General features: G+C 42.7%; 1 protein-coding gene across 6 annotated transcripts in view; it reads right to left on the reverse strand.

Moving 5' to 3' along the window:
• The window catches only part of MYO1B (myosin IB), a 150,717-nt gene extending 131,366 nt beyond the window's left edge, over positions 1-19,351 (reverse strand). For 3 of the 6 annotated variants that reach the window (XM_081142753.1, XM_081142751.1, XM_081142750.1), the window contains exon 1: positions 2,530-2,616. In XM_081142753.1, the coding sequence (XP_080998879.1) occupies positions 2,530-2,610 (81 nt within the window). In that variant the 5' untranslated portion in view covers positions 2,611-2,616. Of the gene's footprint in view, positions 1-2,529; positions 2,617-19,150 lie in introns of those variants that run through there. The other 3 variants (XM_081142755.1, XM_081142754.1, XM_081142752.1) reach the window with 2 other exon arrangements.
• Positions 19,352-25,049: the final 5,698 nt, after the last annotated feature.

A 25,049-nucleotide genomic window follows, 5' to 3' on the forward strand; every position in this document is an offset into this window, starting at 1 on the left:
TCCTACTCATAAAGGATGTCGATTAATGAGCTAATGTCTGAAAATGCTTATGAGTTCCTGTGAGACAAGGTAGCCAAAAACTATAAACCACTGTTATGGCCAGAAACACAAACTCAGCTGTTAATTGGGACATGAGATGTGCTAATTATAACCCACAACCTCCTCAATTTGTTCCCTCAACGAAGATTTTTAAAATTCCATGAAGTTGAATGTGTTTAGGTTGGCAAACCCAAGACCCTGGGACCCCTGGATGAATGTAAAACTGCTCAAATATAACTGGCACACCCAAGAGCTTTAACTGTTCCTGGCCAGTTCGCAGACACCAAATACGACCAGTGATCATTAAACAGGAGGGAAACCAACTTCCTTCCAAATGAACTGACCTGTGAGTCAGAGGGTCCCAATCTCATCCCATGTGCTAATATCCTCACTAAACCCTCCTGACCCCTGTCCCCTTCCTCTGCTTACACCAATGGTCTTATACTTGATCAGATCATCCAATCACTCAAGGTACCCCTTGTCATTAAAAGTACAGAGACTTGCACCTAGTAGGCACTTCCATAGGGTTTCTTGTACTCATCAGTTTTGGGGGTCCCTCTAGATTGGTTTTTGAAGACAATTGGTTGAACTAAGACACTCACATAAAATAGCCTGGGATACACCAGAGCTGAAACATCTTTTTTTAACAAAGGAATCATTCAGGCTCTTTTCAGTGACAGTGGAGGAAATATATTTAATTTAATGCACTCTTGCTGTTTGGGCCAAGGAAACAAGTTATGTCTCAGGGAAACATCAGCTGTTGCATTCTGCAACCAACCGCAGAAGTTCAAATGACTACCACAGTGGCTCCAGAAAAAGTCCCAGAAGATCCAAACTCAGCTCTACAGCTAGCTCACAGTGGGACCCTGGACACACTGTCAATTCTGAGCTTCAGTTTCCCCACAAAGAGACTGAATACATCATCTCCTAAGATCCTGTCCCAGCTTCTGTCATTATTGAGTCAACAAAAAAGGCTCAACTCTGGAAAGACTGAGTTCCTTCATTTTGGGCTGAGCATACATCCTAGGTCTAGTTATAAAAACTGTTAAAAACCAAAAATGCCAGTCTACAAGAATCTTTCTCAATGACATTTACTCAGAGGTAAAGGAAAGCAGCTCTCCTTATTCTCACCTCACAGGGGGTGGAGGGGCCCAGATGTATTAAAGGTCTAACCATATACAGCACAGAAAGAAATGCACAGAACGATCATGTAAAGGCACTGAAGCAGTGTGAGTGTGTGTTCTGTGTGTTTACAACTACGTGGTCAGGTGCAAATGGTACTGGCTATTTTAATAAATTCATCTAGTTATGAAAGCAAAAGGGATCTGAAATTACAAATTAAGAAACCTATATCATAAAAGAAGAGAAAAATATGCATCACTCAACAATGCATCTTCAGTAATGCGTCTGTACTGTGCTTAAGAGAAAGTTCGTTGGGATAATAAAAATTTGGAAGCTTCTTCAAGCAATTGGCCACTAAATTAAGGTTTACTGTACTATGTAACCAGAGAGAGATGTTTATACATTTACATTAGGATTTCATGAATGTTCACTGGTTGAGAACTGATCAAACAAAAATAGCTAAGATATTCCAAAAGAGACACTGATAATGTAAATTAAGAAGGCAAAATGACACCGTCATTAAAAAAGAATTTTTAAAGAAATCAGCTTACACACAATGGGTTATTTCACATAAGCTGATTAAAATCAATAATCATATTAGAATTTGAAAGTATTTGTATTTTGTGGCTCAGTTCTTTCCCCAGTTTTTCTAGTGTTGGAAGCATTACTAAATTTAAAATCAAATGCACTATTATACGTCTCTTACACATCTCTAAATACATTCTAAAGTATCTATAAAGATACACTAAACAGCAAATCACCTCTACGGCATGCCCTAACTAAATAATCCTTTTAAGTCACAAACAAAAATGTATATCTATTAAGTTTAAATTTATAAATGATAGCTAAATTTGAATAATAGTTCTGCTAATTTCCAAAAGTTCTATAGGATACAATATTTCGTATATTTATTATTAGGATACATACAAATGTCCACCCCCCCACACACACACACATATACATATTTTCTCCCTTGAATATAGTATACAACCTGTAAAGCGATACAAAAATCAACTTCAAAGTTAATCAGTCTTACCATGTAGAACCATACAACAAATTTTCCCCAGGAAAGTTTGGTAAGAAATAAACTATTAAATAGTGAACCACACTGTCATGCCTGATTAAGAAAAGTTCATTTCCTTCTACAAGTAGTTTATCAAAAACAAAAAGGTTTTCAAAACACCACATTATTACACTATAAATCGTCAAATTAAAAGGCATAAAAACTTAAAATTTACAATCCACCCTTAATCATGTCTCTCAATAGGTAGGTAGGCAGACAGAAAGAGGGAGATATATAAAAACTACAGAGTTTTTTTAAATGACATAATTACAAGGCCCCCTGGTTTAGAAATTAAAACCGCTTACCAACTTTTCTTCTCCATTGTTTTTCCCCACTGATCCAACTAGCACTTCAGCGTTCAGTTCATATGAAAGGGAGACAAACATTCGTTGTGACAGGGAGAACACACTAAGTACAACAAATATTTTGCACACAGATAAGAAGAGGAAAGTAGGTCAATATCCTGTGGCTGGGAAGTCGGGCCTCAGCTTCCACCCAGGACCGTATTATATGATCAACCACGCGGCACTCTCTCCCAGTCACAGCCTACTGCTCCGGCCCGTGCACCCGGTGTACACAGGTGTACACAGGTGCACAGGTGCAAAGGTGCACAGGCCCGGGGCGGGGGGAATTAGGGACACATCTGCTGCCTCCTAGGCATTAGCAACCTACACAGGGAAAGAAAACAGGAGTAATATAACTACTAACACAAATGCTCACATAGGGCAGATGATTCACCTCAAACCGAGGAACAGAGACTGATGTTTATGGTCAGAGGTGGAACTATTATCATGATACAGGAGGATCCAATAAGGGTGGAAGGATGGCTGGCCAAGTGAGTGGAACTTGTCCTGGACTTTCTGAGAATGAGTAGAATGTGGTTAAGCAGAAAATAACTTTAAAAGAAGACAAAATATATTCAGAAGACAGTGACTAGGCAGAGTGGCAGAGGATAGCTGGGGTAGGGTCGTGATGGGCCTTGTAACTGGGAGAAAAGGTAAGCTGAGGCAAGGCTAAGGAGCTTCCAGCTGTGCGAGTGTGGAGAGGAGAGGGAAGCCCTCACAGCCCGTGCCCAGGTCTATGCCGCAGTCATTACTGACGTCAGTCATCCAGCGGGCAACAAGTGTGACTGAGAATCACTGTGATGGTCTCATGGAAAATAAAGCTGAGGACAGCCATTATAAATAATGAGGAATCACCAAAAAAATGTTGTGCAGCGACAGAGACAACAAAAATGTAGAGGAGGTTTAACCGAGGATAGGCTGAACTGGTGAGGGAGTGACCGGAAGCAGGGAGTGGGGCTGCTCCGGGCAGTTGTTGGGTTCGCACACTGCATTCAGGCGGGCCACCCCGGGGCAATGGGGACTGACTGCACATTGAGCTCCTGGAGGACTGTGTTTGCCCTGCAGGGTTCCTTCTTCTAAATGCACAAAAGGCACCACACAAGCTAACAGCAAGGAATCCGGTTGGGACACAAATCTAGTAGTTCAGGAATAAGAACTTGGGTAGAACCAACAGAAATTAAACTACAGAAATAACAGATGAATCTATCATAAAAAGTGGGAAACTGATTTGATGGAGGGTTCAGGACAGACAGGAGGGTTGAAGGAGACTAAAGAGGCTCTCTCATCCAAATGCTTAAGGATCGACAATTTGGTTGGATGGTTTTTCAAAATGCCAGATGAAGTTGGAAGTCATAAAAAAATGATACATACCTACTCATATTAAATTAAATCTTATAACCATACATTTATTTGCCAATCTTTTGCTGCAGCATTGAGGCCTTTCCTTTCAGTCTATGTCCACTGACTATAGTACCCAGTTGTCTTTCTTTAATAAACCACCCTCATGGCATCCTCCTCCAAGTCCAATTTCTTTTTCTTTTTTTAAATATGTTTTCACTGATTTCAGAGAGAGAGAGGGAGGGGGAGCAATAGAAACATTAATGATGAGGGTCATTGATTAGCTCCTCCCACACGCCCCCTGCTGGGCATCGAGCCCGAAACCGGAGAATGTACCCGGACGCGGAATTGAACTGCAATCTCCTGAATCCTAGGGCGATGCTCAACCACTGAGCCACGCTGGCTGAGCATAGGTCCAATTTCTTAAAAGAATGGTGAGACTATAAAGACAACTGGGAAGCGTGTGGAGTGGACTGTATTACTCACGCTCAATATTCCTCTCTAGGGCAGGATTCTACAGCCCCGCCACGCTGACTTCAGACACAGGGCCATATAGGCTTCACAGCAACCTCTCCCTCTGCCCCAGGGATCAGAGTGTTCTCAAGGGAGCTGTTCCATCTCTTTGTGGACAGCAATGTGGAGCAGAGCCCCCACCTGACCTACAATGAACACACAGTGTGAGCGTGGACTGCTGCTCTGAGCCACTAAGATTCACAAGTTTTCCATGATCACAACTTAGCCCACCTATCCTGAATGACTGGAAATATCAGTGGAAATACTTTTATTTTATGATTCCCCAAAATCATTTTTGGTGTCCAAAACGTTCAAATGAATTTTCACAGAAACACTATTTATTGCATATATTTAAAATCGTGATATTAAATATAATAAGTACAACTGCCATAAACGGGTTTGGAATAAACGGCTGAGTCCAGATGAGCGTCTATCTCCACTGGTGGGAGTACAAACTCAAGGGCACACCACAGGGCAGCTCTCTAACTTTGAGCATTTAATGTGCTGTGGGCATCAGCTGATGTACTTGACCCAGGAAAAGAACACCAACTAATCCAGCAAGTCTGGAGGTCACTAAGAACTTGTACTGTTTTCTAAAGCTGCGAGCCTAGACAATTGAAAGAATGAATAGTACTATCATATTGCCAGGTTAAAAATCTGGTTGGTTTTCAAAACTATATCCAACTGCCATATTTATTCTGTCCCAAATGTACAGTAGGAAGTGCTTAAGTCACTTTAAAAAGCACAAAAATAACACTTCAAACCCACAACCAGACATAGTCAAGAGTACAAGGTCACATGCCATTCCAATACCTTACCTCTTAAAGATAGAAAGAATAAACATACAAGTTACTATTAAAAACTAAATTTGAGTTTCATACTTTAAAATTACATACTTTAAAACTGTCGACACACATAAAAGTTCCTCTCAAGGCTGCCCAGCAAAATCTGGGTGCTTCTATTTTAGGTGGCCAAATAGTAACTCTATCCATAATTTACATACTTTTAGAAATCGGATAGTCAGCCTCTTCAATAAAAATATAAACTTTTATGCAGAAATCATCGTGATATATTTCAACAGACTATTGAGAGAAACACCATATACACCGGAGGCCCCAAAACAACCAACCATAGTTTAAATAACATATACTCACAAGTCAACCCTGACCCCTTCACCAATATCAGGCATTAAAAGGCTCCCTCCTCAACATCATATAGGATAACCTTAACCTCTACATAGCTTTAATTTAAAAAAAAAACAACAATAAAAATATCTGCAGAAGAAAGGCAGTAATACTGTACCCACCAAAATAATTCTGCCCCCAAACCTCTACTAGGATAGCTACCCACTCAGTAGTATTTTAACCAAGATAAGCTCTTGGGGGGGGGGGGGGGAGGGAAAGGAACCCAAAACCAAATTCTAGGGAGAAAAACATTAATTTGTGAAATGAGGTAAACTCAAATATAAGTTTTCCTGAACTCTGGCCTAAATCATTGTTCCCACTTTTCTTTTTTTTCCTCTTAAACTATAAGATGAGCAACCATGAGGACAGGATTACAAAATGGTTTAGTCTTATTATCCAATAAAATTCACTAAAGAGTTCACGGGACACAGATTTTATGCCTGAGAGAACAAATACTTTGCCACAGGAGACTGAGTGATAGTTGAGAAGGACTTGAAGACTCCTCATTCCAGGAAGAGAAGAGAGCCAAGGCTGAAACCCTGCAGAACCTGGACATCAAGGAACCAGGAGGAGATGAAGGGTAAGACCAGAATAGCACAGGTCACCAAAGCCAAGAGATAAGAGTGTGACAAGTTAGAGCAGGAGTAGTCAACAGTGTGGAAGATGAGGGGGCAAGGAGAGAGACAAGTGGGTAATCAGGCTTAAAATCCATCTGGTAGGGGCTGAATTGTGTCCCCCAAATTCTGTGTCCAACCAAAATTCATATGCTGAAACCCTAATCCCCAGTATCTCAGAATGGGACTGTATTTGGAGATGGGACCATTAAAGAGATGATTAAGTTAAAATGAGGCCTTTAGGGTGGGCTCTAATCCAATACAGCCACAGGAGGACACAGCAAGGTGGCCACCTACAACCCAAGAAGAGAGGCCTCAGAAGAAAACCAACCTGCTGATATCCTGACCTTGGACTTTCAGCCTCCGGAATTGTGAGAAAATGAACTTTTGTTTAAGCCACCCAGTCTGTGCTACTCCATTATGGCAGCCCTAGTAGACTAACACACCTTCTACAACCCCTCCTACCAGCTACCTACTTCTGTCTCTTCCTCCACAGCTAAGGTTTCTGACAGAGCTTATCTTTGACAGTTGCCAGCCTTCCTAAGCACCCTCAGCTCACTCAGTACATGACTGAAACAGCCTCAAATAAAATGTCACCACCACCTGCTTGCTGCCCAACGCTCTGGCTTATACGTGGCCATTTCTTCCTGGCTATCCACTTTCTACCCGCATCACCCCTTATTTTCCTAAGTAGCTTTTCTTTCCTCTTCTTGTCACAAAATAACATTCCCCAGAGGTCAATCATTCACCTTCCTCTATTCTCACTCTACCCTCTCAGTGATCCTAACAATATCCACAGCAGCTTTAGCCACACCCAAATGCTGGTGATTCCATCACCAGGACCTCAGGTCCTGGCTTGTCCCTCAGCTCCAGGCCGTGCATTTCAACAGTCTGTTCAACCTCACTCACTGCCTGGAGGCCCCACATCCCAAAGAGAATCTGCCCCTTCAGGCCTGACTATCCCAACCATTCCCCACATCACACGGACCAGAAACTTGAGAGTCATCCCAGTCTTCAACTTTCCCCTGACCCGCCAATCCAGTCACGATATCCATCTCCTGATCAAAGAGGGTACACATATGTTCACAACAATCTCTGGGACAATCACCTTGTTCTCAATATCTACTGTCAGAAAATCACCACAATATGGAAAAGATTGTATGTACAAAAATGTTCATCACAGTATTATATACAACAGCAAACTGGCAGAAACAACCCAAATGCCCAATACAGGGATGTTTAAGGAAATTATGGTACTCAATGCAATAATATACAACTATAAAATGTATTTCAAAATTGAAGCAATATAGAAAAATACATACTCCACGATTACAATCATTTTAAACCATACACATAAAAAGCTTGGAAAGTAATATTTTAAGATGACCATAGTGGATATTTTAGAGTAGTTGGCTCAAGTGGTGTCTTATTTAGCTCCATTTTCCAAACTTTCTGTAATGTTCTTAGAATGACTCTCTAGAACAAAATGTCCAAAAGAGAGTTCTAGTAATCTTGGACTTCGGGATGGTGTTAAGATAAATGGAAAGTTTACTATAGAATTCCCTTCAACTGCCATTCCACCTCCATGATACATCTGTTGCAACATCCAATACAAACGCCCATAAAATAGTTTCCTCCTAAATCCTATTATATTTGTAGCCCTCCACATGAGATCCTAACAATTGATTCTTTCAAGAAATCCAACTGGACGCATAAACAGCTGCATAACTGTGGAACTAAGCTCCCAACATCTGCCACGGTTATTAACTGTTCTAGGAAGAAAGGATCACCATCCACAAGCTGCTGCCAAGAACACAAGTGTAGAGCTGGAAGCAGAATCACAGAAGGTGAAGTGGCCTCTTTATCAAGTGCCTGACAAGCCCGCTGACTGCCAGGTAAGGAGAGGCATTTTCTCCACCCAAGGAAGAGAGGAGTTGTCAAGTCTGCCATGAGAGTCCATGAGACAGTCTCTAGGTCATCTCTAAAGGAGCAAAAGGATACGTTTCCTTTATCATTTTGCCTATACCTTTGTGTTTTATTAAATTGGCAATAAATGGCAAGTATTAAGATTGAGCTGACAATTTCACCGTTATTTCCTCAACACTCATGCCCTACCCTTGGCATACCTCAGCTAAAACCCAACAAATTTCTTCTCCTCCATGTACTGATATATGTGACATGAAACAGGTGACAGCCACAAACGTAATGCAAGCTCTCATGCCCGCACCTACGTAGGTCTGTGATGAAACCTGGCAAAGCAGCGTCTGGAATGCAGACCCCCTACAGCTCCCTGCTTTACTGAAAAGTGGGGCGCATGTTGTTTCTAATTCAAGTATTCCTATGATGGGCCCATTTGAAAAGTAAATGCTAAATCCTAGTTATACCCACTCTATAAATCCAGATTCTACTGTAACAGCACCAGACTTCCTTACAGCCGAGAAGGAACATTCGTAAATATTTACGTTACGTTCAAATTAGGCATCTGTGGTGGGAGATGAAAAACATAAATTGTGGAATAAGATACAGGAAGGCATCACCTTATTTAAATCCCTGCAACTAGATTTTACATTCAACTGTGAGATCTCACTGAAATTAGCAGTATTTCAGTAAACAGCTCTTCTGCTGAAGCTAGGCAAGATCTCTGTCATACCTCCCTTGAAATTTGTGCCAGTATTATTTTGAGATACTTACAGAATGCCACTGCTTAAGAATAAATTCCTGCGGATAAAACATACTTTGCTGGAAAGCCCATTTCTTTCTCCATTTGGAATTAAACAAGAGGAGGTGCGTGAAAGGAAAGCTGGAAAGCTCACTGAACTTTTTAAATAGTAATAAAAATCAATGGGCTTTTGAGGAAATGTGTCAGAGTTGGCAGTTTTCTTTGTAAAAACATATTTTGGTAACTTTCCAGAATTCTGTTCTTCTAGTTTGGAAAAGTTTAAAAATTCTGATACATAAGGAAATTGTACTGACACAGATAACCCTAAGCAAAATAGGGAAAGAGGAAAAATTTAATTTCAGCATTCCGTCAATCTTTCAGCCTCCAACTCCCCAAGATGCTAGTGCTTTTAGGAGGTCACAGACCGCCCCTCCTCGAGTTTAGTGAATGAATTAGTGAGTTCCTTCTGTCTTTCTCTCTTTCATTGACTCTAGGTGTGATGAAATAAAAGGCAACTTAATTTAGATTTTTGAGGGTGAGAAGTTACATTTATTTTTACAATTAAAAAAAGAAATAAAATATTCCTTATTTTGAATGTAGAAGTGTGTGCATCATTTCTGCATGGCAGCAAGTAAAGGAGAAATATGGGGTATTGAAAGGAGGGGACCTCAAGGGGGAGGGGTAAGTGGAGATCCAAGAAGATTGAGCAACAGATGGACAGAGGCCCACTCAGGGGGAGCAGGAAGAAACAAAAAGGGTATAAAATAACGACAGAAAAAAAACATGCAAAGAAAGAAGAGTTTCACAAGGAACCACAAGCCCATCTTCTAACTTTTAGGGGTACTTCTGCTGAAGACTCTTAAATATGGTGGCACTTCTGCATCTATAAGCATAAATGGGAAAGTACTCCAGCTGTGAATGCAATTAGAGCAGGCAGGCCCCAGGTGTCCCACCCTCTTCTGCCCAACTTCAGTGAGTCACTTAAACAATTGCCAGCCTTTTTTTCATATGATTTTATAATACTGGTAACATAACCAGTAAGAGGAGTACAAGCAACAGTCACCCCAATCTACTATACTAACAGTCGCTGCTAACATTTTGGATTATTCCTTTGCAATCTTTTTCCTACATATTTTTCAGGAATAACTGGAGTCCCGTATCAAATCATAAACTATACACACTGCTTGGATCTGAGGAACTGGCACTGGGGAGAAGGAACCCCAGGCAGCCATTTTCAGGAAAGTCTGAATACTAACTAACATTTACGCTGAGCACTTACTCTGTGCCAGGCACTATTCTAGACACTTACATGTGTTAACACACTTAATCCCTATTATAACCCAAAGAAGAAAGCTCTATGATCACCTGCATGTTGCAGGTGAGAAAGAGATCAAGTTCCATGGCCAAGAACATGGGCCACTAAGCAGAAGAGTCATGTTTCAAAACCAACTTTCTCCAGAGCCCAGTCCATGACCATTGCACCACAATGCCTCCCACTGAGGCAAGGACTCATCACCATGTAAGAGCTATCCAAGCTCAGATGCAAAGCCTCGGCCAAGGAGCACAATTCTACGTGGACCAAGGCGTGTGTAACTCAAACTGGACCCCTCCACCCACCCTACCCCATTCATACCCAAGCCCTGTGTGTGTGTTTGCAGATGCTATAGGGAGAGGGGAGAAGGCTGAGCCAAAGATGGCCCTGCTCAGGGCTTCTCCCGACATGGTAGCAAAGCCCCAGCCCAAGAGTGCAGAGCTCAGGACAGTGTTGTGTCCAGCAGCCACCAGTCCTCGGGGCAATGGCAGTACTCAGATGACAGGGCAGGGGCTGGGTGTCCCACCCACTCAAGCTACATCACAGAAGCAGCTCTCTCTTAACTCAGGCAGTTTCATCTGAGGAGTAAGGAACACAGACTGGCCAAAAATTAATATTTTCAGGTCGTCGTTATTTAAACACTATTAAATACTACTATCATGATGATTTACTAAGGAATAATGACAAGTTACTGATTACTAAAATTTTCATCAATCTACCATTAAGAGCAAGCCTCACCTCAGAGATTCTGGCCCGTTTTTCACCACCTGGGAAGCTATTTCATCTCCCTCTAGCACAAACTCATCTTTCAGGCAGTAACACAGGTGCTGGCTTCCTCAGACCGGCTCTCTCTATCCCCAGTCTAAAGGCTCCTCTCCCCACCTTTCTTATTCTCACAGCCTCCTGGCCTTTTCCTTCATAGCAATCCATGAATACATCATAAATGTCTGTAAATGTCTGTGTTCATTTCTGCATTGTTTCTCTGCCCTCATACTACATGAGAGCAGAAACTCCATCTGCACTATTCACCATTAAAGACTCAGTGCCTAGTACAGTGCCTGGCATACACTAGGCACCCACACACATTTGATGAGTGAATAAATGAATGCATTAAAGAGCTAAAAGTCACCCTCCCCTTACATCTAAAAGTACTATATATAATTTTAAAAGTGAAGTGAATTATTATATTTCTATTACAGGTTGTTGGTTCATGCTCTATTAGAAAAGTCACAATAGCAAACACAATTTTAAATGTGAACTTCATCAATCAAGAATCATCTATAAACAAATACAAAATCAATCCCATTCTTGTATACTAGCAACACCAACAGGAAATGTGTTAAACAATTCCATTCATGGTGACCACAAAAAACTATAAAGCACCTTGGCAAAAATCTAACAAAAGATGTGGAAGAGTTTTACACATAAAGATATAAAATGCCACTGAAGGACATAAAAGGGCTAAATACATAAAGAGGTTGTAGCTGGGAAGCCACAAAAACATAAAGATGTCAATTCTCCCTGAATTTCTATAAAAATGCAGTGTAATTCCAATAACACAAAATTTAGAAACACAAGCCACATGCAAGAACATATATGCCGGTTAACCTGTGGGAAGGGGGAGAGGAATGTGATGTGCGTGTGACAGGTCAATGGGCACAAATATAGAAAATGGCATTTTGTGTAAATTTCAATAATTTAACTATAAAAGGTGCACAATGTTACTTTCAATATTTTGACTTTTTCAAATATTTTCCCTTTTTTTTCAGTTGTAAAACAGTAAATGCTATTAAGTCCAGAAGAGCAAGAGTCTGGGGGAAATGGGGAAGATGGGAACGAAGCTCGGTTTGGAAGGTATGTAGGTGTGAAAGGTGCAAAGGGGATTCCAAGGTGAAGGCCAGATCCAGGAAAACAAGAAGGTAAAAATCCCTAAGACATATTGGAGGGTGAACTCAGTGTGACTCACGTAAAATACATGTTCCCACAGAAAATCAGATAGTGATGGCTCTAGAAATGGCATAATGAAATGACCCCCAAAAAAGTGGTCCAATGGTCACATAAGATGGGACACATGATCCCTCTTGGAGATGCACAGTGCACAGTCACAAATAAGACTGAGAGAAGTTCTTCTGCAAAGAAACTTATTTTAAAATGTAATTTAACCAACACCCACTTGGCCAAGGAACCCTTTTTTGCATTAACATCTTCTAACTTTATAGGGCTTGGGGTTTTTTCCCAACCTACTAACTTTTCCTGGACCAACCCACTTTGGAAAATGGTACACTCTAGTAACCAGGCCTTTTAAAGGTCTGAACCAGAAAGAGGCTTAAGGATTTAAAAATAAAAGGTAACAACCAACTGATCGAATGGGTGTAAGGGTCATACAAAATAGAGAAGTAGGCTATGCTTCTGAAATCCAAAGAGATGATGATGATGATAGAAATGCTATTAACACAATGAAGCCAAAAGAGGACCAACTCTTAGGTAATGGGTACCAAACTTGGATTTAGATGGGCTTGGGGAGACAGTGAGATATTCCCCTAAAAGAAAACTGAGCAAGAAGTTAAAAGACTTGGTTGGGGTCAAGTTCCCAGATCTGTCCCGTTAGCTTTCTGAGCCTGAGTAGGTCTCAAATACAGTGAAGGGGTTACAGCAGTGACCTTTAAGTCCCTTTCAACTTGAACACTCTATCATTCCAAAAATCAAAATACCAAATGAATAATCAGGTTCCACCTTTAAAGAAGGTGTGAAATAGAATACAGAATTTTTTAAAAATTCAAGAATTTGAATATATGAATTTAAATATATAGGTGAGGCGTTTTTAAGAGATTACATAATTATGGATGTTTAAGAGCTACCCCTGAAACCCATAAAACTATCAAATCTAACTCCAGCCCCCTTCCTCAATGTCACAGAATACTTAGTATTCTGCTTCTGCAGAAAGCAGATTCCTGAATCTGACCCAATGTGGCAGTTCATATATTTTTATGAATGCCTCTCAACACCCTGAATATTTCGGGCAAGTGAGAACTTTTTCTTCAATGGCTCATCACATAGGGAGTAGATCAAAAAAACTGTGCTCCACTTATTACAAGATTGCTAGAGAATTGAAAAATAACTAGCCATGCAAATTGGCATAAGCCCAATGTTTATAAAAATTAAGCGTTTCCTAAAAACATTTAGGCTGGACTGTTTAACATGAATAAAATAGTGATGGCCCTTTTGAAGCACTTTCAATGGAAAAAATGATCAGCTAGGACCCAAGCATATCTGCAATCTGAAGATTGTGAGTAGGGCTTCAGGGTCTAATAATAATGTAATTTAAAAAGAAGCAGCATTGAGGGAGGAGAGAGAAGGTGAACACAGAAATGTAAGTAGGGCCAGTAGGAATTCTGCAATTAAGGTTTTTTGAAAGGTTTCTTTTTGGTTTAAGTGTGTGAAAAACCGCTTACATGAAACCAGTAAAAGTGAGTAGCAAATGATGCGCACACACACTGTAACAAAGCCAATAATTAACAATTTGTTCCACTGTCCTTTCGATTCAGTTCTCCAAAATCTCTTTAAGGATACTGAATTCTTTTTTTTAAACTTGTAACGTACAATTTTAAAAACTTGTAATGTACAATTTTAAATTGTATTTTCATTTTAACAGAACAAAATGAATGTAATTTCAAAGCATCTTGAGTCCACGCAGGACTGGTTGGAAAGTGCTGGAAAGGCAGAGGCCTGGTGTCCTCTTGGCCTCTTCCAGCTATCAAGGAAAGCCAGGTACCTGGTATTTTTAGAGGCTCAGGGTTGTTTATTTGATAAAGAGAAGGAAGAATGTCAATTTTCACTTCTCTCTAGACCTCAGTTTCTAAAACTGCCTATCTTGAAAGGGTATAAATCCTTACCAACTCTTTTCTTCTCCTTGCACAAAATCTTATTCCCTAAGCCCCCGCCGTGCAATGCCTCTCACACCATTTCACCCACGCACATCAGACCCTGAGCTCCAGCTGGAGGCCCCGCAGTGGACTGCACTTGTGTGGAGAGAAGACCAGAGATCAGGCAACACCCTTCCTCATTTGGGGAAGAGGAGTGATGCAGGATGGGGGAGCCAAGCATAAGACCCAGAGGAGGAGAAACTCGGAAGGCTTCAATCAACATTCCCGGCTCTGGTCTAGCCAAGGACACCCACAGGAACCAATGCCGGGTGACAAAGGAAGCCAGCCAGGCAGGAGGGAGACTGTCAGGGTGGGCTCTCCAACTCCTTCAAACTAACTCCTTAAAAGTGGCCCGGAGCCTCAAAGAACACTGCACCACGAGGCCATGTGTTGTTCTGGAAAGCACACAGTCTTGGGCTTGACCTCCACCAGCCGTGGCAGGTTTTTCAATTCCCTCATCTACAGATATCGCCTACTGAAGGATAGTGATGAGAATTAAGTGAAACAAGCTATGGAAAGTACCCAGCATGAGGCCTGACACACCCATACTTAATCGACAACAGCATAAATGTCATATAAAATATGAATGATTCATTCTCTGGGGACTTGGCATTTCTTGTCCACAATGCAAGTATGCCTGAAGTCTATGAACTCCTTACTGGGGCTGAATCGACAGCCATGCCGAACACAGAATGAGATGGGATGCTGGCAGGTGTGAAGGGAAGACAGCAGGAGGACACCAAGGACTTGCCATATCAGGGCCGAACACGTTATTCAACACCTTCTCCCACAGAATGGCACTTTATACATCTTCAGGGTCCAAAAAGGGATCCTCTGCTCTCTCCTGGGGTGGCAAATACACCAGGATGATGCTCCCTAATATCCCAAGCAATCCAACCTTCAGAGGTAGGCAGCATTCAGAAACCTGACCCCTTCCACACCATCAGAGGTAGGCGAAAATGAAACAAAGGATGAGGAAGGAGTGGGCATTGTGTTCAGTTTCCGCCCACCCTATTGCTTTTGTTTGTTTTCAGCTTTTGTCTCGGCAGCCAGCATGTGTTGGTGTGGCCTTGGTCACCGCAGCTGCCATAGCTGTTTTCTTCATTTCACCATCTACTTCTGGGCACACCCATCTGCCCTGCTCCATCCTTTAAGGCACAATAGATTTCCTTCACTGCTTTTTAATGCATCACTGTGTGCTTAATAAAATGTGAATGGATGAAGAAGGTGCTGACGACTGAAAAGAAACCTGCAAGAGGTTATAAGACTGTGATGCTAGTGAGCATCCTTCGCCCTTCTTAGCTGGGAAGTTGGAAGGCGCTCCCTCTCAGAACTCAGCAGACCTCGTGTCTGCATTCCCTCTAAATATCCAGTGGAGGGGACTTTACTGGTATGAGGAGACAAAAGTTACTGCACCTACACCACATCCTTGAAGACTCCAAATGGTGTCCTAGCCTGAAATAATTAAACAAGTAAAAGTAGACCTTCCAGTTTTCAGTCTCATCTTAGAAACAAAAGGCCAATATTGACTTTTCCCTTTACCCAGCAGCATTCTGAGAAATCCATAAACAACTGATGATGCCATGGGTTATAAACCATTCTGCTCCTGCACTTGACGGTCACTCTTGTCAAGGTCAGGCGCCTTCTGTCCAGCACCACCTTCCATTCCACTCAAGGGCGGATGCCACTTCCGTTCCTTTTCACGTTGATGCCTAAGTTCATTCACTTCCCCTGTGGGGAAAAGAAGAGCACGGAAATTCTGTGGAATGTGTGTTCCCACAGGGCTCAGAAATTTGATGATCTCAGAGGATATTATAAAGAAAGACCCTTGACACTTCCCTAAGGAAGAATGTCTTCTGTAAAAGGCAACTGCCAGGACAAAAAGCATGTGCTGGGAAAATCTATGGCCTGCTGCTGCTGAGTATGTTTCCAATTCAGATGTCCCATTTCCTCTCTATAATCACATTCCTTCCCTCCTTATTTCTCTTCTAAAAGGACACTGGCATTAGGTCTTAGTAAAGAAGCAAAGGGTAGTGTTCTAATAAAGGTTGTAAGAAAAAAAGGGCTAGCTGAATGTCAATAAATATAAAATGCTTAAATACTCTGTAAGACCTACCCCATCCTACCACTTTCAAATGTTTCCAAAAATAAACTTATTTTTAAATGTTGGCAGCCTAACTTTTTAAACAAAGCTTATCCACACAGGCCATAACACAGCACACGGCTTTTTAACAATACAGTTTGAAGAGCTGTGATGTCACTAGTCTGGCCTTCCAAGCCAATCTCACAGCGGTTTTTGGAAGAATCAATTATGATAATATATGCAAAAGTGATTTAAAACCTGCCAAAGGCTGCTAATCAAATGGTTGTATTCCTACTATTAAAAGATATCATACCATACAGTGTATACTTGATAGAGAAAGGACCTTGGAATCAGAGATGGGAATTCAAATCTCTCCTCCACCACTTACCTACGCAAGTTGGGTGTAAGAGGCAAGTTACTAAACTTCCTAGGCTTCACTCTATCAAGCTGTGAGGACTCACAGAGTAATGCATGTACTATGTACTCTCCGTACACTTCTTACATGGTAGTGGCAATTATTACTAGGCCATTTAATTAAAATCCAAATGTCCAGCTATTGAAAATAGTAGAAGAGAACAGGAAGGAGAATCTCACCCAAAAGGAGGAAGAATGCTAAATACATGGACCCTATAATCTGAGGATCCCTTCTTAAACCAACACCACCCCCAACCTCCACTCCTTCCCCACTGATGTCAAAAGCTCCTAGTTGTTTTGCTAACTGTGCAGTAACCAGGGAGAGTCGGTCTTTAACACCAGGCTTGACAAAGTGATGATACATCCCATCCCATGAAGGGGATGCAGCCTACATTGGGGCATCCATCTGACAGCCTGTGGCCAGAAGACCAACAATTTAAGAGGATTCCCGGATCCATGTCTCTAGCACCAGTAACAGTCTTATGCTTTGCATATTGTTAATGTATATTCCAGTGAGCACTTGGGAGGAATCTAATTATGTTATATTTTAGAAAACAATTCACAATATAAATGAAAAGTCCTAAATGGCAAGACAACAATAACCAAGAAGTCTCCCTCTGTTTACTGACCGTGGCACAATGTTTTTCCAGCTTGCCGGTTGGACAACATCCCACTTCAACTTCACATTATAAGGCTCCTGAGGACAAGTCCCACGGCTTTTTAGCCTGAAAAATCTAACCACATCCCCACGAAAAAGACAACCCTCAGCAGCAGTTTGTACAGCTCTTTTCCATTACCACTTAGTGGGCAAGGAAACATTTTTTTCCTCTAAAGTAAGCTCCTAATTTGCCTTCTAAGCTTAAGAGGCTTTCAAACTTGGTTCACCCTAAAATGAATGGCCAATGGAGAGGTTTACAGGTGGACCCTCAGGCCTCTCAAAGAGGTAGCACTGGGTCATTTCCAAGCCCTGCCTGCAGCCAGACTACTGTAGCTGAATGTCTCCTAAATTATCCACAGTAATTCTAACCTTCAGTCCGACTTTGGGATCCTTCCATCAGTGTCCCATAGGCACAAACCATGAATGCTTGGAAATGTCAGCCTCCTCCCAAAACAGTTTTGCTTGGAATACCCCATCCACAAAACACTCATCATTCAATCCCCCAGGCTCCCTCCGCAGGTCAGCCAATCCTCTTGGGTTTCTTGATTCCAATCTAGGAAAGGGTCCCTTAACAAACGCCCAACATATTACACTGAATTCTACCTCCCCCTAAAAAAATTCCCATTCACCAAAATGGGAAATGTGGTCTTTCTTATTCCAGATGGCCCACATTGAGGGACTGAAAGCACAAACGCCTGACTCCTCTACTCAAAACCCAAACATTGGTGTGTGCGGTGTGTTTTCTGGGAAAGACTGTAAAAGGGTTTTTCAATTCAGTGTTACATAATCTGATTCATTTATTTAGCAATGTCTAACTTTCTGGTGGTTTCCCTCCTAAACATTCCTGGAAAATTGTTATACTATACTGAGAAAATTATTTTATGTCAAAATCGATTCTATAAAATTTGCCTCCTACCCATTCGAGCCAGTATCCACGAGCTGCACACACAGAGAGCCACAGGCACGCACATACGCGCAAACACCCTGATTCACAGTTTAAAAAAAAAAAAAAAGTCCTCTTCCACTGTTACTAACAAGGACTGATTTCAAAAAACTAGCATTGGGGAGCGCCTAGAACTCAGGGAAGCACACAACTTGTTGCAGCCGTAAGCGCTCACCCGCAGCCCGAACAAAGCATTACCAATCAGCCCCAGAAACCCAGAGGCCCTTGGACAAAACGCTGTGTGTTTGTAATGAACTCTGCAGCACAGCCTCACCACCCCTTCCCACCCTCTTCCCGGCCCAGCGCCCTCCAGGACTCCCGGTGCCTAACCTGGTTTCCATGCCCCCCCAGCCCTCCCCCGGGGGACCGTGAACCAGCCGGGTCCCGGGCAGGAAACCAGACCCGGCCGCCCCGCCGCCGCGGCGGAACAAAGGAGGGGCGCAGCCGCGCGCGCAGGAAGCCGTCGGGTCCGCGCCGCCGCCGGGGCGCGCTGCACCTGAACCCCGCTCCCCATTGTTCTCCCTCCGCTCTCCTTCCCGGGGGAGGCCGCCCGCGTCCTTTCACAGAACCGGGGGGCCGGGAAACAGCTGTGGGCTAGGAAGATGGAGGGGTGGGGGGAACACGGGGAAGACCGGGGTTACGCTCGGCCCACAGGTACGAGGGGAGGGGGCAAAGTAAGAGCAACTTAGTTTGCAAGCCCGCTTCTCGCCCAGCAGACCCCGAAGCAGCCGCGGGGTCACCACCACCCGCGCGACCTCCGCGGTGCGCGGTTCTCGCCGCCGCGCCGCCTCCCCCGCCGCAGACCCGCAGACCCGCGCCCCGCGTACTGGCGGAGCCACGGGACCGGGCACAAAGGCGCGCGGGGCGGCCGCTTCACGGCCCCTCGAGGGCCACGGCGGGACCCAGGGGGAGGGCCGGGGAGAGGGGAAGAGAGTCGCTACCTCGCCGGGCGCCGCTCCGCCTCCTCGCCGTCCTCTCTCCCGCGGCACCGGGACGCGGCTCCCGCAGCGGCTCTGCGCCGAGGCTGCCGGGCGGTCGCTGTCCCGCAGCCGCCGGCCCCACCGCGCTCCGGCTCCTTCTCCGCGCGGCTGCGGCGTGCTCGGCGGGCGCCCGGTGCGCGCTCGGCTGCGGAGTGCTCGGCGGCCGCGGAGCGCTCGGGGCGGCGGGAGGCACGGCCACTCCCCTCCCCGGGCAGGCGGAGGGGCCGGGCCAGGGGCGGGGGCGGCGACCTCGCAGCCCGGGATTCGCCCCTCGGCGCGCCCGCGGGACCCGGAGCCCCCGCCTCCCCACCGACGCCCCTCGGGCCTCCGGGTGCCGGCCGCACAGCGCCCCCCGGCGCACGCCGAGGCAGCCTCCGCGCCCGGTGGGGAGCCTGGACGGGCCTGGATGGAAAGGGAGGGGAGGCGTCGGTCCGGCCCCGCGGGAGGCCCGGGCGCTTCACCTTTTCACTCCGGATTGACTATAATAACGGGGCGCGGGGGAGGGGTGACAGCTAGAAGCCAGCGGGGGGGGGGGGGGGGGCAAATGCCGCAAAGAGTGGGAGTGTTCTCAGTTTTCCTCCTCTTCTAGATAAAAAAGTTTGAATACCCAAGGATATCATAAAATATTAATTTTACCGAAAGAGGAAAAAAATGTGTTGAGTGGCAAAGCGTGCTTTTACTTACAAGGTTTTAAGTATCTGTTAACCCACGTAATCTCTCATTAGACTAGACACTGGCCAATTCTGTTAGAGAAAATAAAAGATAGTTTAAAAGAAAAATCAAATAGCCGTATGTATGTGGATAGAGCGTATGAACTGGCGCTGGGCAGTGGTCAGCGGTGGGGTGGTAATCTGCGCGTCACTCAGGCTTGGAGGAGCCAGCAAACGCGACCCCGGCTCCTCCCTCCAGCCGGCCTCTTGCTTCTTTGTAGCATTCAGAACAGGCCACATGACCCAGGTCCCGGTTTCCTCACCCCCAGGAGGGAAGGGTGCTTCTCCACGCTTACTCACTGGGTGACTTGAGGATTACTTGAGTAAGGTGTTAAAAGCAATGTAGGCGCAGTAATTATTACTCATGGTTCTAACTACTTTATCCTGTAACGAAATAAATTGCCATAAATGGGGCCAGGTTTAAATGGACTGACCTATATCTGGAAACTGTCACTAAAATGAGGTGAACCAAAGAATTCAGACCATATATAGTAACTCCATTCCCACAGGCAGAAGAACCACCGGCACTGGGATTTGTCAGATGCCACCAATAGAGTTTGGAAAGGTGGCAATTCCCCAGACTGTATCTTCTTGGAACGATACCATCATCAATGATACCAACAAGCGTCAGTTCCGATCCGCAGAAGGCAGGATAATGGTCTAGGCTTAGACATATTGAGTGCCAGGTACTGTTTCCTTTTTCTTATTTAATTTTCACAAAATCGTGGGAGGTAAATTGCTCTCATTGTTCTTGTTTTACAGACCGGGAAAGCCAAGAACAGAGAGGTCTTCCAGCTCATATGTGGCCACAGTGGTTTGAAGATATAGGTCCACCAATTCTTTAACCCCATCCCATTAAGGAATGGGCTGGACTTAGTGACTTGTTTCTAATGGATAGAATGGAGCAGAAGCGGTGCTACATGAATTCTGATTCTAGGTTGTAAAAGGAGCTATAGCTTTTGTACGTGGCTCGCTCTCAGGACACTCACCCTTGGACCCCTGCTGCCATGCTATGAGGAAGTTCAGGCCACATGGAAGGTCATGTGTAAGTTGTTCTGACTATGGTGTCAGCTGAGGACCCAGCCTACAGCCAGATGAACTGCCAGACATACAAGTTAGCCTTTGAGATGACTCCAGCCCCAGTCACTGACTCACCCATGAGAGACCCAGAGAGAAAAGCTAGCTGGGCCTAGTCAGTGCCCAGAAACAAGAGAGAGAACAGCGATAAGAGATTGTCTTCAGGATAGTCCTTACATAGCAAGAGACACTGGGAACAATGGCAGAGCTGGGATTTGAACCCAGGCATTCTGACTCCACAGTCTCCACCACAGTCAAGCCCACTACCTCAGACCTTGATAACCGAGTCTAATGAACAGCCTGGAGATCCCAGCCTTCACAACAGACAGCGCACGAACCTGCTACCTGCTTACACCTGTTGGACTCCTCCATCTTGCCCATCTGATGTTAGGCTCCAAATGACTGGCTTAGCAGCTTGGCAGTGAGGGAGCCTGTGACCTCTGCTGTCCAGTCCAGCTTTTCAAAAATAGCAGAAATTCAAATGGCAGGTTCCAAATACAAAATGTAAACAAATGAGTGGGGGAATTCTATAACCTTTTGATCTTGAAAGAAGGCCAAGTTTTAGTAAAAAGTAAGTTTGGGACAAGTATGCGCTGAGTAGGACTATTGATAGAGCTATTCTTTGGAAGATTTTGCAGCTCCTGGCCCAAGAAAGATGCAACTTAGTTATATTGGAACAATTCTGCCCCTAAAAAGACCTAGCATAGCAGGGACACTTGAGGCTTTCTCCCTGTTGTTCAACAAGTTCAGAAAAGAAAATACTAGAAACTGTTGATTTCACTCTAATAAACACTGAGAAAATGAGCCAAGAGCTATTAGAAAACCAAAACTGTTTCTAGAGCAAAGCTATGCTCTCTTTTAAAAATACCCTTAACCTAGTTTTCATAAATCTCAAAATCCAAACTTCTGAAGACATACCATGAGGTTTTTAATATTTTTACCTTCCTGGCCATTCTTTTCAAAAGTCAATCAGCTTTTAAATTTAAAAGAAGCAAATTACAGAGTTTCTAATAATTGTCAAGGATAGATAATAAACCCACTAATACAAAAGCATTTTTTACTTTCCCCTCAGTCTATCTGGAAGTAGTATATATAAAGAAACAGAAAGACTATTAAAGATTTTAGGGTGAAAACCATAAATTATCAAACTACAGGAGTGAAGACTGTAAGAAGTGTGCTTTACCTCCATGAAAACATGTAATGATTTCAGCTAAAACAAGGGAAACCCTGCCATCCTTGTGGAAAAATATAGAAATAAAAGTACATTCACGTGTGCCCCAGGAAGAAGATTATCATTAAATGTGTAGAGGTGCATGTTTTCCTTAGTTGTTTTCATTTAATTTTTTAAAAAATATTAAAAATAATTCAACATTGGGGAAAAGAGCAACAAAAGGACCACATGACCTGCTTCTGCCTCATTTTGGTATAGCAAGTGAAATAGTGGGCTGGAAGTCATCATTTTAGAGTTTCTCACTGGACTTGTTTGCAGCTAGCTTTAGAAATTTAGCCAAAAGGCTCATGTTCTCTTGTCCTTATTGTAACATCGTAACATCACCTTGAATGTGTTAAGAGCCTTCTATTCTAAAAAATCTAAGTCTTTGTTTTTGCCTTCTTCTCTCTCCTTGGCTACCTACACAAACACAGTTTTCACCCACTTTACTTATCCTTTGATACCAAACTCAGTTCTCACTTATTCCTGACCATCTTCTTGAATTGGATTCTGCTTTTGTTACTATGGTAACATCTTGATGCCACATCCTTGCAGTATCCTATTAATTTGCTCCAGTTTATGAAATCTTTCTAGTCATTCTATTATAAATGTTGGCCTCTCCAACTAGGTGGTAGATCTCTAGATTAAAGGAATAATTCCATTTGAAAACATCAGGCCCATGAAAATAAGAATGTTAGAGAGCTTACTGTGTTCTAGAAAGTATTCTAAATGCTCTGTGTGTATGTTAATTTAACCCTGACAACAACCCAATGAGATAGGTTATTATTCCTATATTACCCCATTTTACAGATGGTAAAACTGAGGCAGAGAAAAGTGAAGTTACTTGCCTAAGGTCACACAGTAATAACATTAGAGCCAGGATGTGAATCTAGTCAGTCTAGCTTCAGACCCAATCTCTTACCTCAGAGCTGCATTTAGTACTTCCTCTCCCATCTGTGAGCATTTAATCTGTGTACAGTCATCCTTGGTTTCCCCAGGGGATTGGTTCCAGGACCCACCCCTAATACCGAAATCCTCAAATACTTAAGTCCTTATATATAATGGCATTGTATTTGCGTATAACCTACACACGTCCACCCGTATACTTTAAATCATCTCTAGATTACTTACAGTACTAATACAATGGATATGCTATGTAAATATTTGTTGTATTGTATTGTTTAGGGAATAATGATAAGATAAGAAAGCCTGTACATGTTGCGTACAGACACAACCATCATAGGCCTAACTATAAGTACATGTCAGCAACAGCCTAACAGTTTTTTCCAAATATTTTCAATCTGACGTTGGTTGAATCCAAGGATGCTGAACTTGCAGATACAGAAAGCCCTCTGTGTTGTCTTAAGTATATATCTCCTAGTTTAGAATAGTGCTCCAAATGTAGTAAGCACTGAATTTGTATTTCTTAAATAGTTTCATGCCAAAGAAAATCTTTTTTATGTACTTAAAGAGTACTTTGGAAATAAATGATTAATGCTTAAAGTATTATTTGAAATTCAAATTAGGTATAAAAAATATTTCAATAGCATTTTCAGCCTCCAAGACTCAGCAAGAAAATCACAATTTTTACTCTAAGTATTTAAAAATTTGCATATAGAAAGTAGTTAGGAAAATGGCTCTTGAAAGTTCTCACCACAAGAGAAAAATAAAAAATGTTGTAACTGCCCTGGCTGGGTAGCTCAGTTGGTTGGACCATTGTCCCAATGCACCACGGTTTCGGGTTCAATCCCCAATCAGGGTACATACAAGAAGCAACCTCCCCTGCTGGCGTGGCTCAGCGGTTGAGCATTAACCTAGGATCCAGGAGGTCAGGGTTCGATTCCCAGTCAGAACACATGCCTGGGTTGCGGGCTCGATCCCCAGTGGGGGGCGTCAGGAGGCAGCCGATCAATGACTCTCATCATTGATGTCTCTCTCTCTCTCTCCCTCTCCCTTCCTCTCTCTGAAATCAATAAAAATATGTGTAAAAAAAAGAAGAAGCATCCAGGGAATGCATAGATGGGTGGAACGACAAATCAGTGTTTCTCTCTCTCTCTCTCCCCCTTCCTCTCTCTAAAATCAATCAATCAATAAATTTTTAAATGTTGTAACTAGGTATGATGACTAGGTAAACTGGACTTATTGGGGGTGATCATTTCACAATGTATGCAAATATCAAATCATTACGTTGTACACCTAAAACTAATATAATGTATGTCAATTATCCCTCAATTAAAAAAAAAATGAATTTTATTAATAGTGTCAAAAAATGAAAACAAGAATATTAGAGAGTAAAAAGACTGATGGAATTTCTCCCAGGCAGGAAAATTTACTAAATCTTTTTGAAGATTAAAAAAAAAAGGAATTCAAAGAGCTCACTAAGAGGGTTTTCTATTGGTACTAGACTATATGAAAATAAAAAACAATTATTCTTTATAAAAATATAACCTGTAATTGAGCACTAAAATCGGGCAATGAAACTCAAGTGTAATTTTTTTCTTCACAAAATGCAGTTTTCTATAGCTTAGAACACTGGTCCCTCAAATAAATTATAGACCCATTGAAAAGAAATTTAAATTGCCTAAATTTTTTCTCTCGACATTTTATAATTCAGCATTTTGTCATTTCAACTAGTAAAATAATTGTCTTTTTTATTTCCTCTCAAGCTGTAGCAAGTTCTACCATTATGGCAAAAGCTTGCTGCTAAACAATAAATCAATCTAAAAAATGACTAGACATTTTTCCAATCTTTTTTAAAAAACATTTTCATTTTTTTAATGCTAACTGGAGCTTGTCATCTCGTTGCTGAGGAAACCTGGGAAGGACTGTAAGGAAAAGCAAATATGGCAAAGGAAAAAAATAC

The sequence above is a fragment of the Miniopterus schreibersii genome (genome assembly GCF_964146895.1).
Source record: "Miniopterus schreibersii genome assembly, chromosome: 7".
Lineage (NCBI taxonomy): Eukaryota > Metazoa > Chordata > Mammalia > Chiroptera > Miniopteridae > Miniopterus > Miniopterus schreibersii.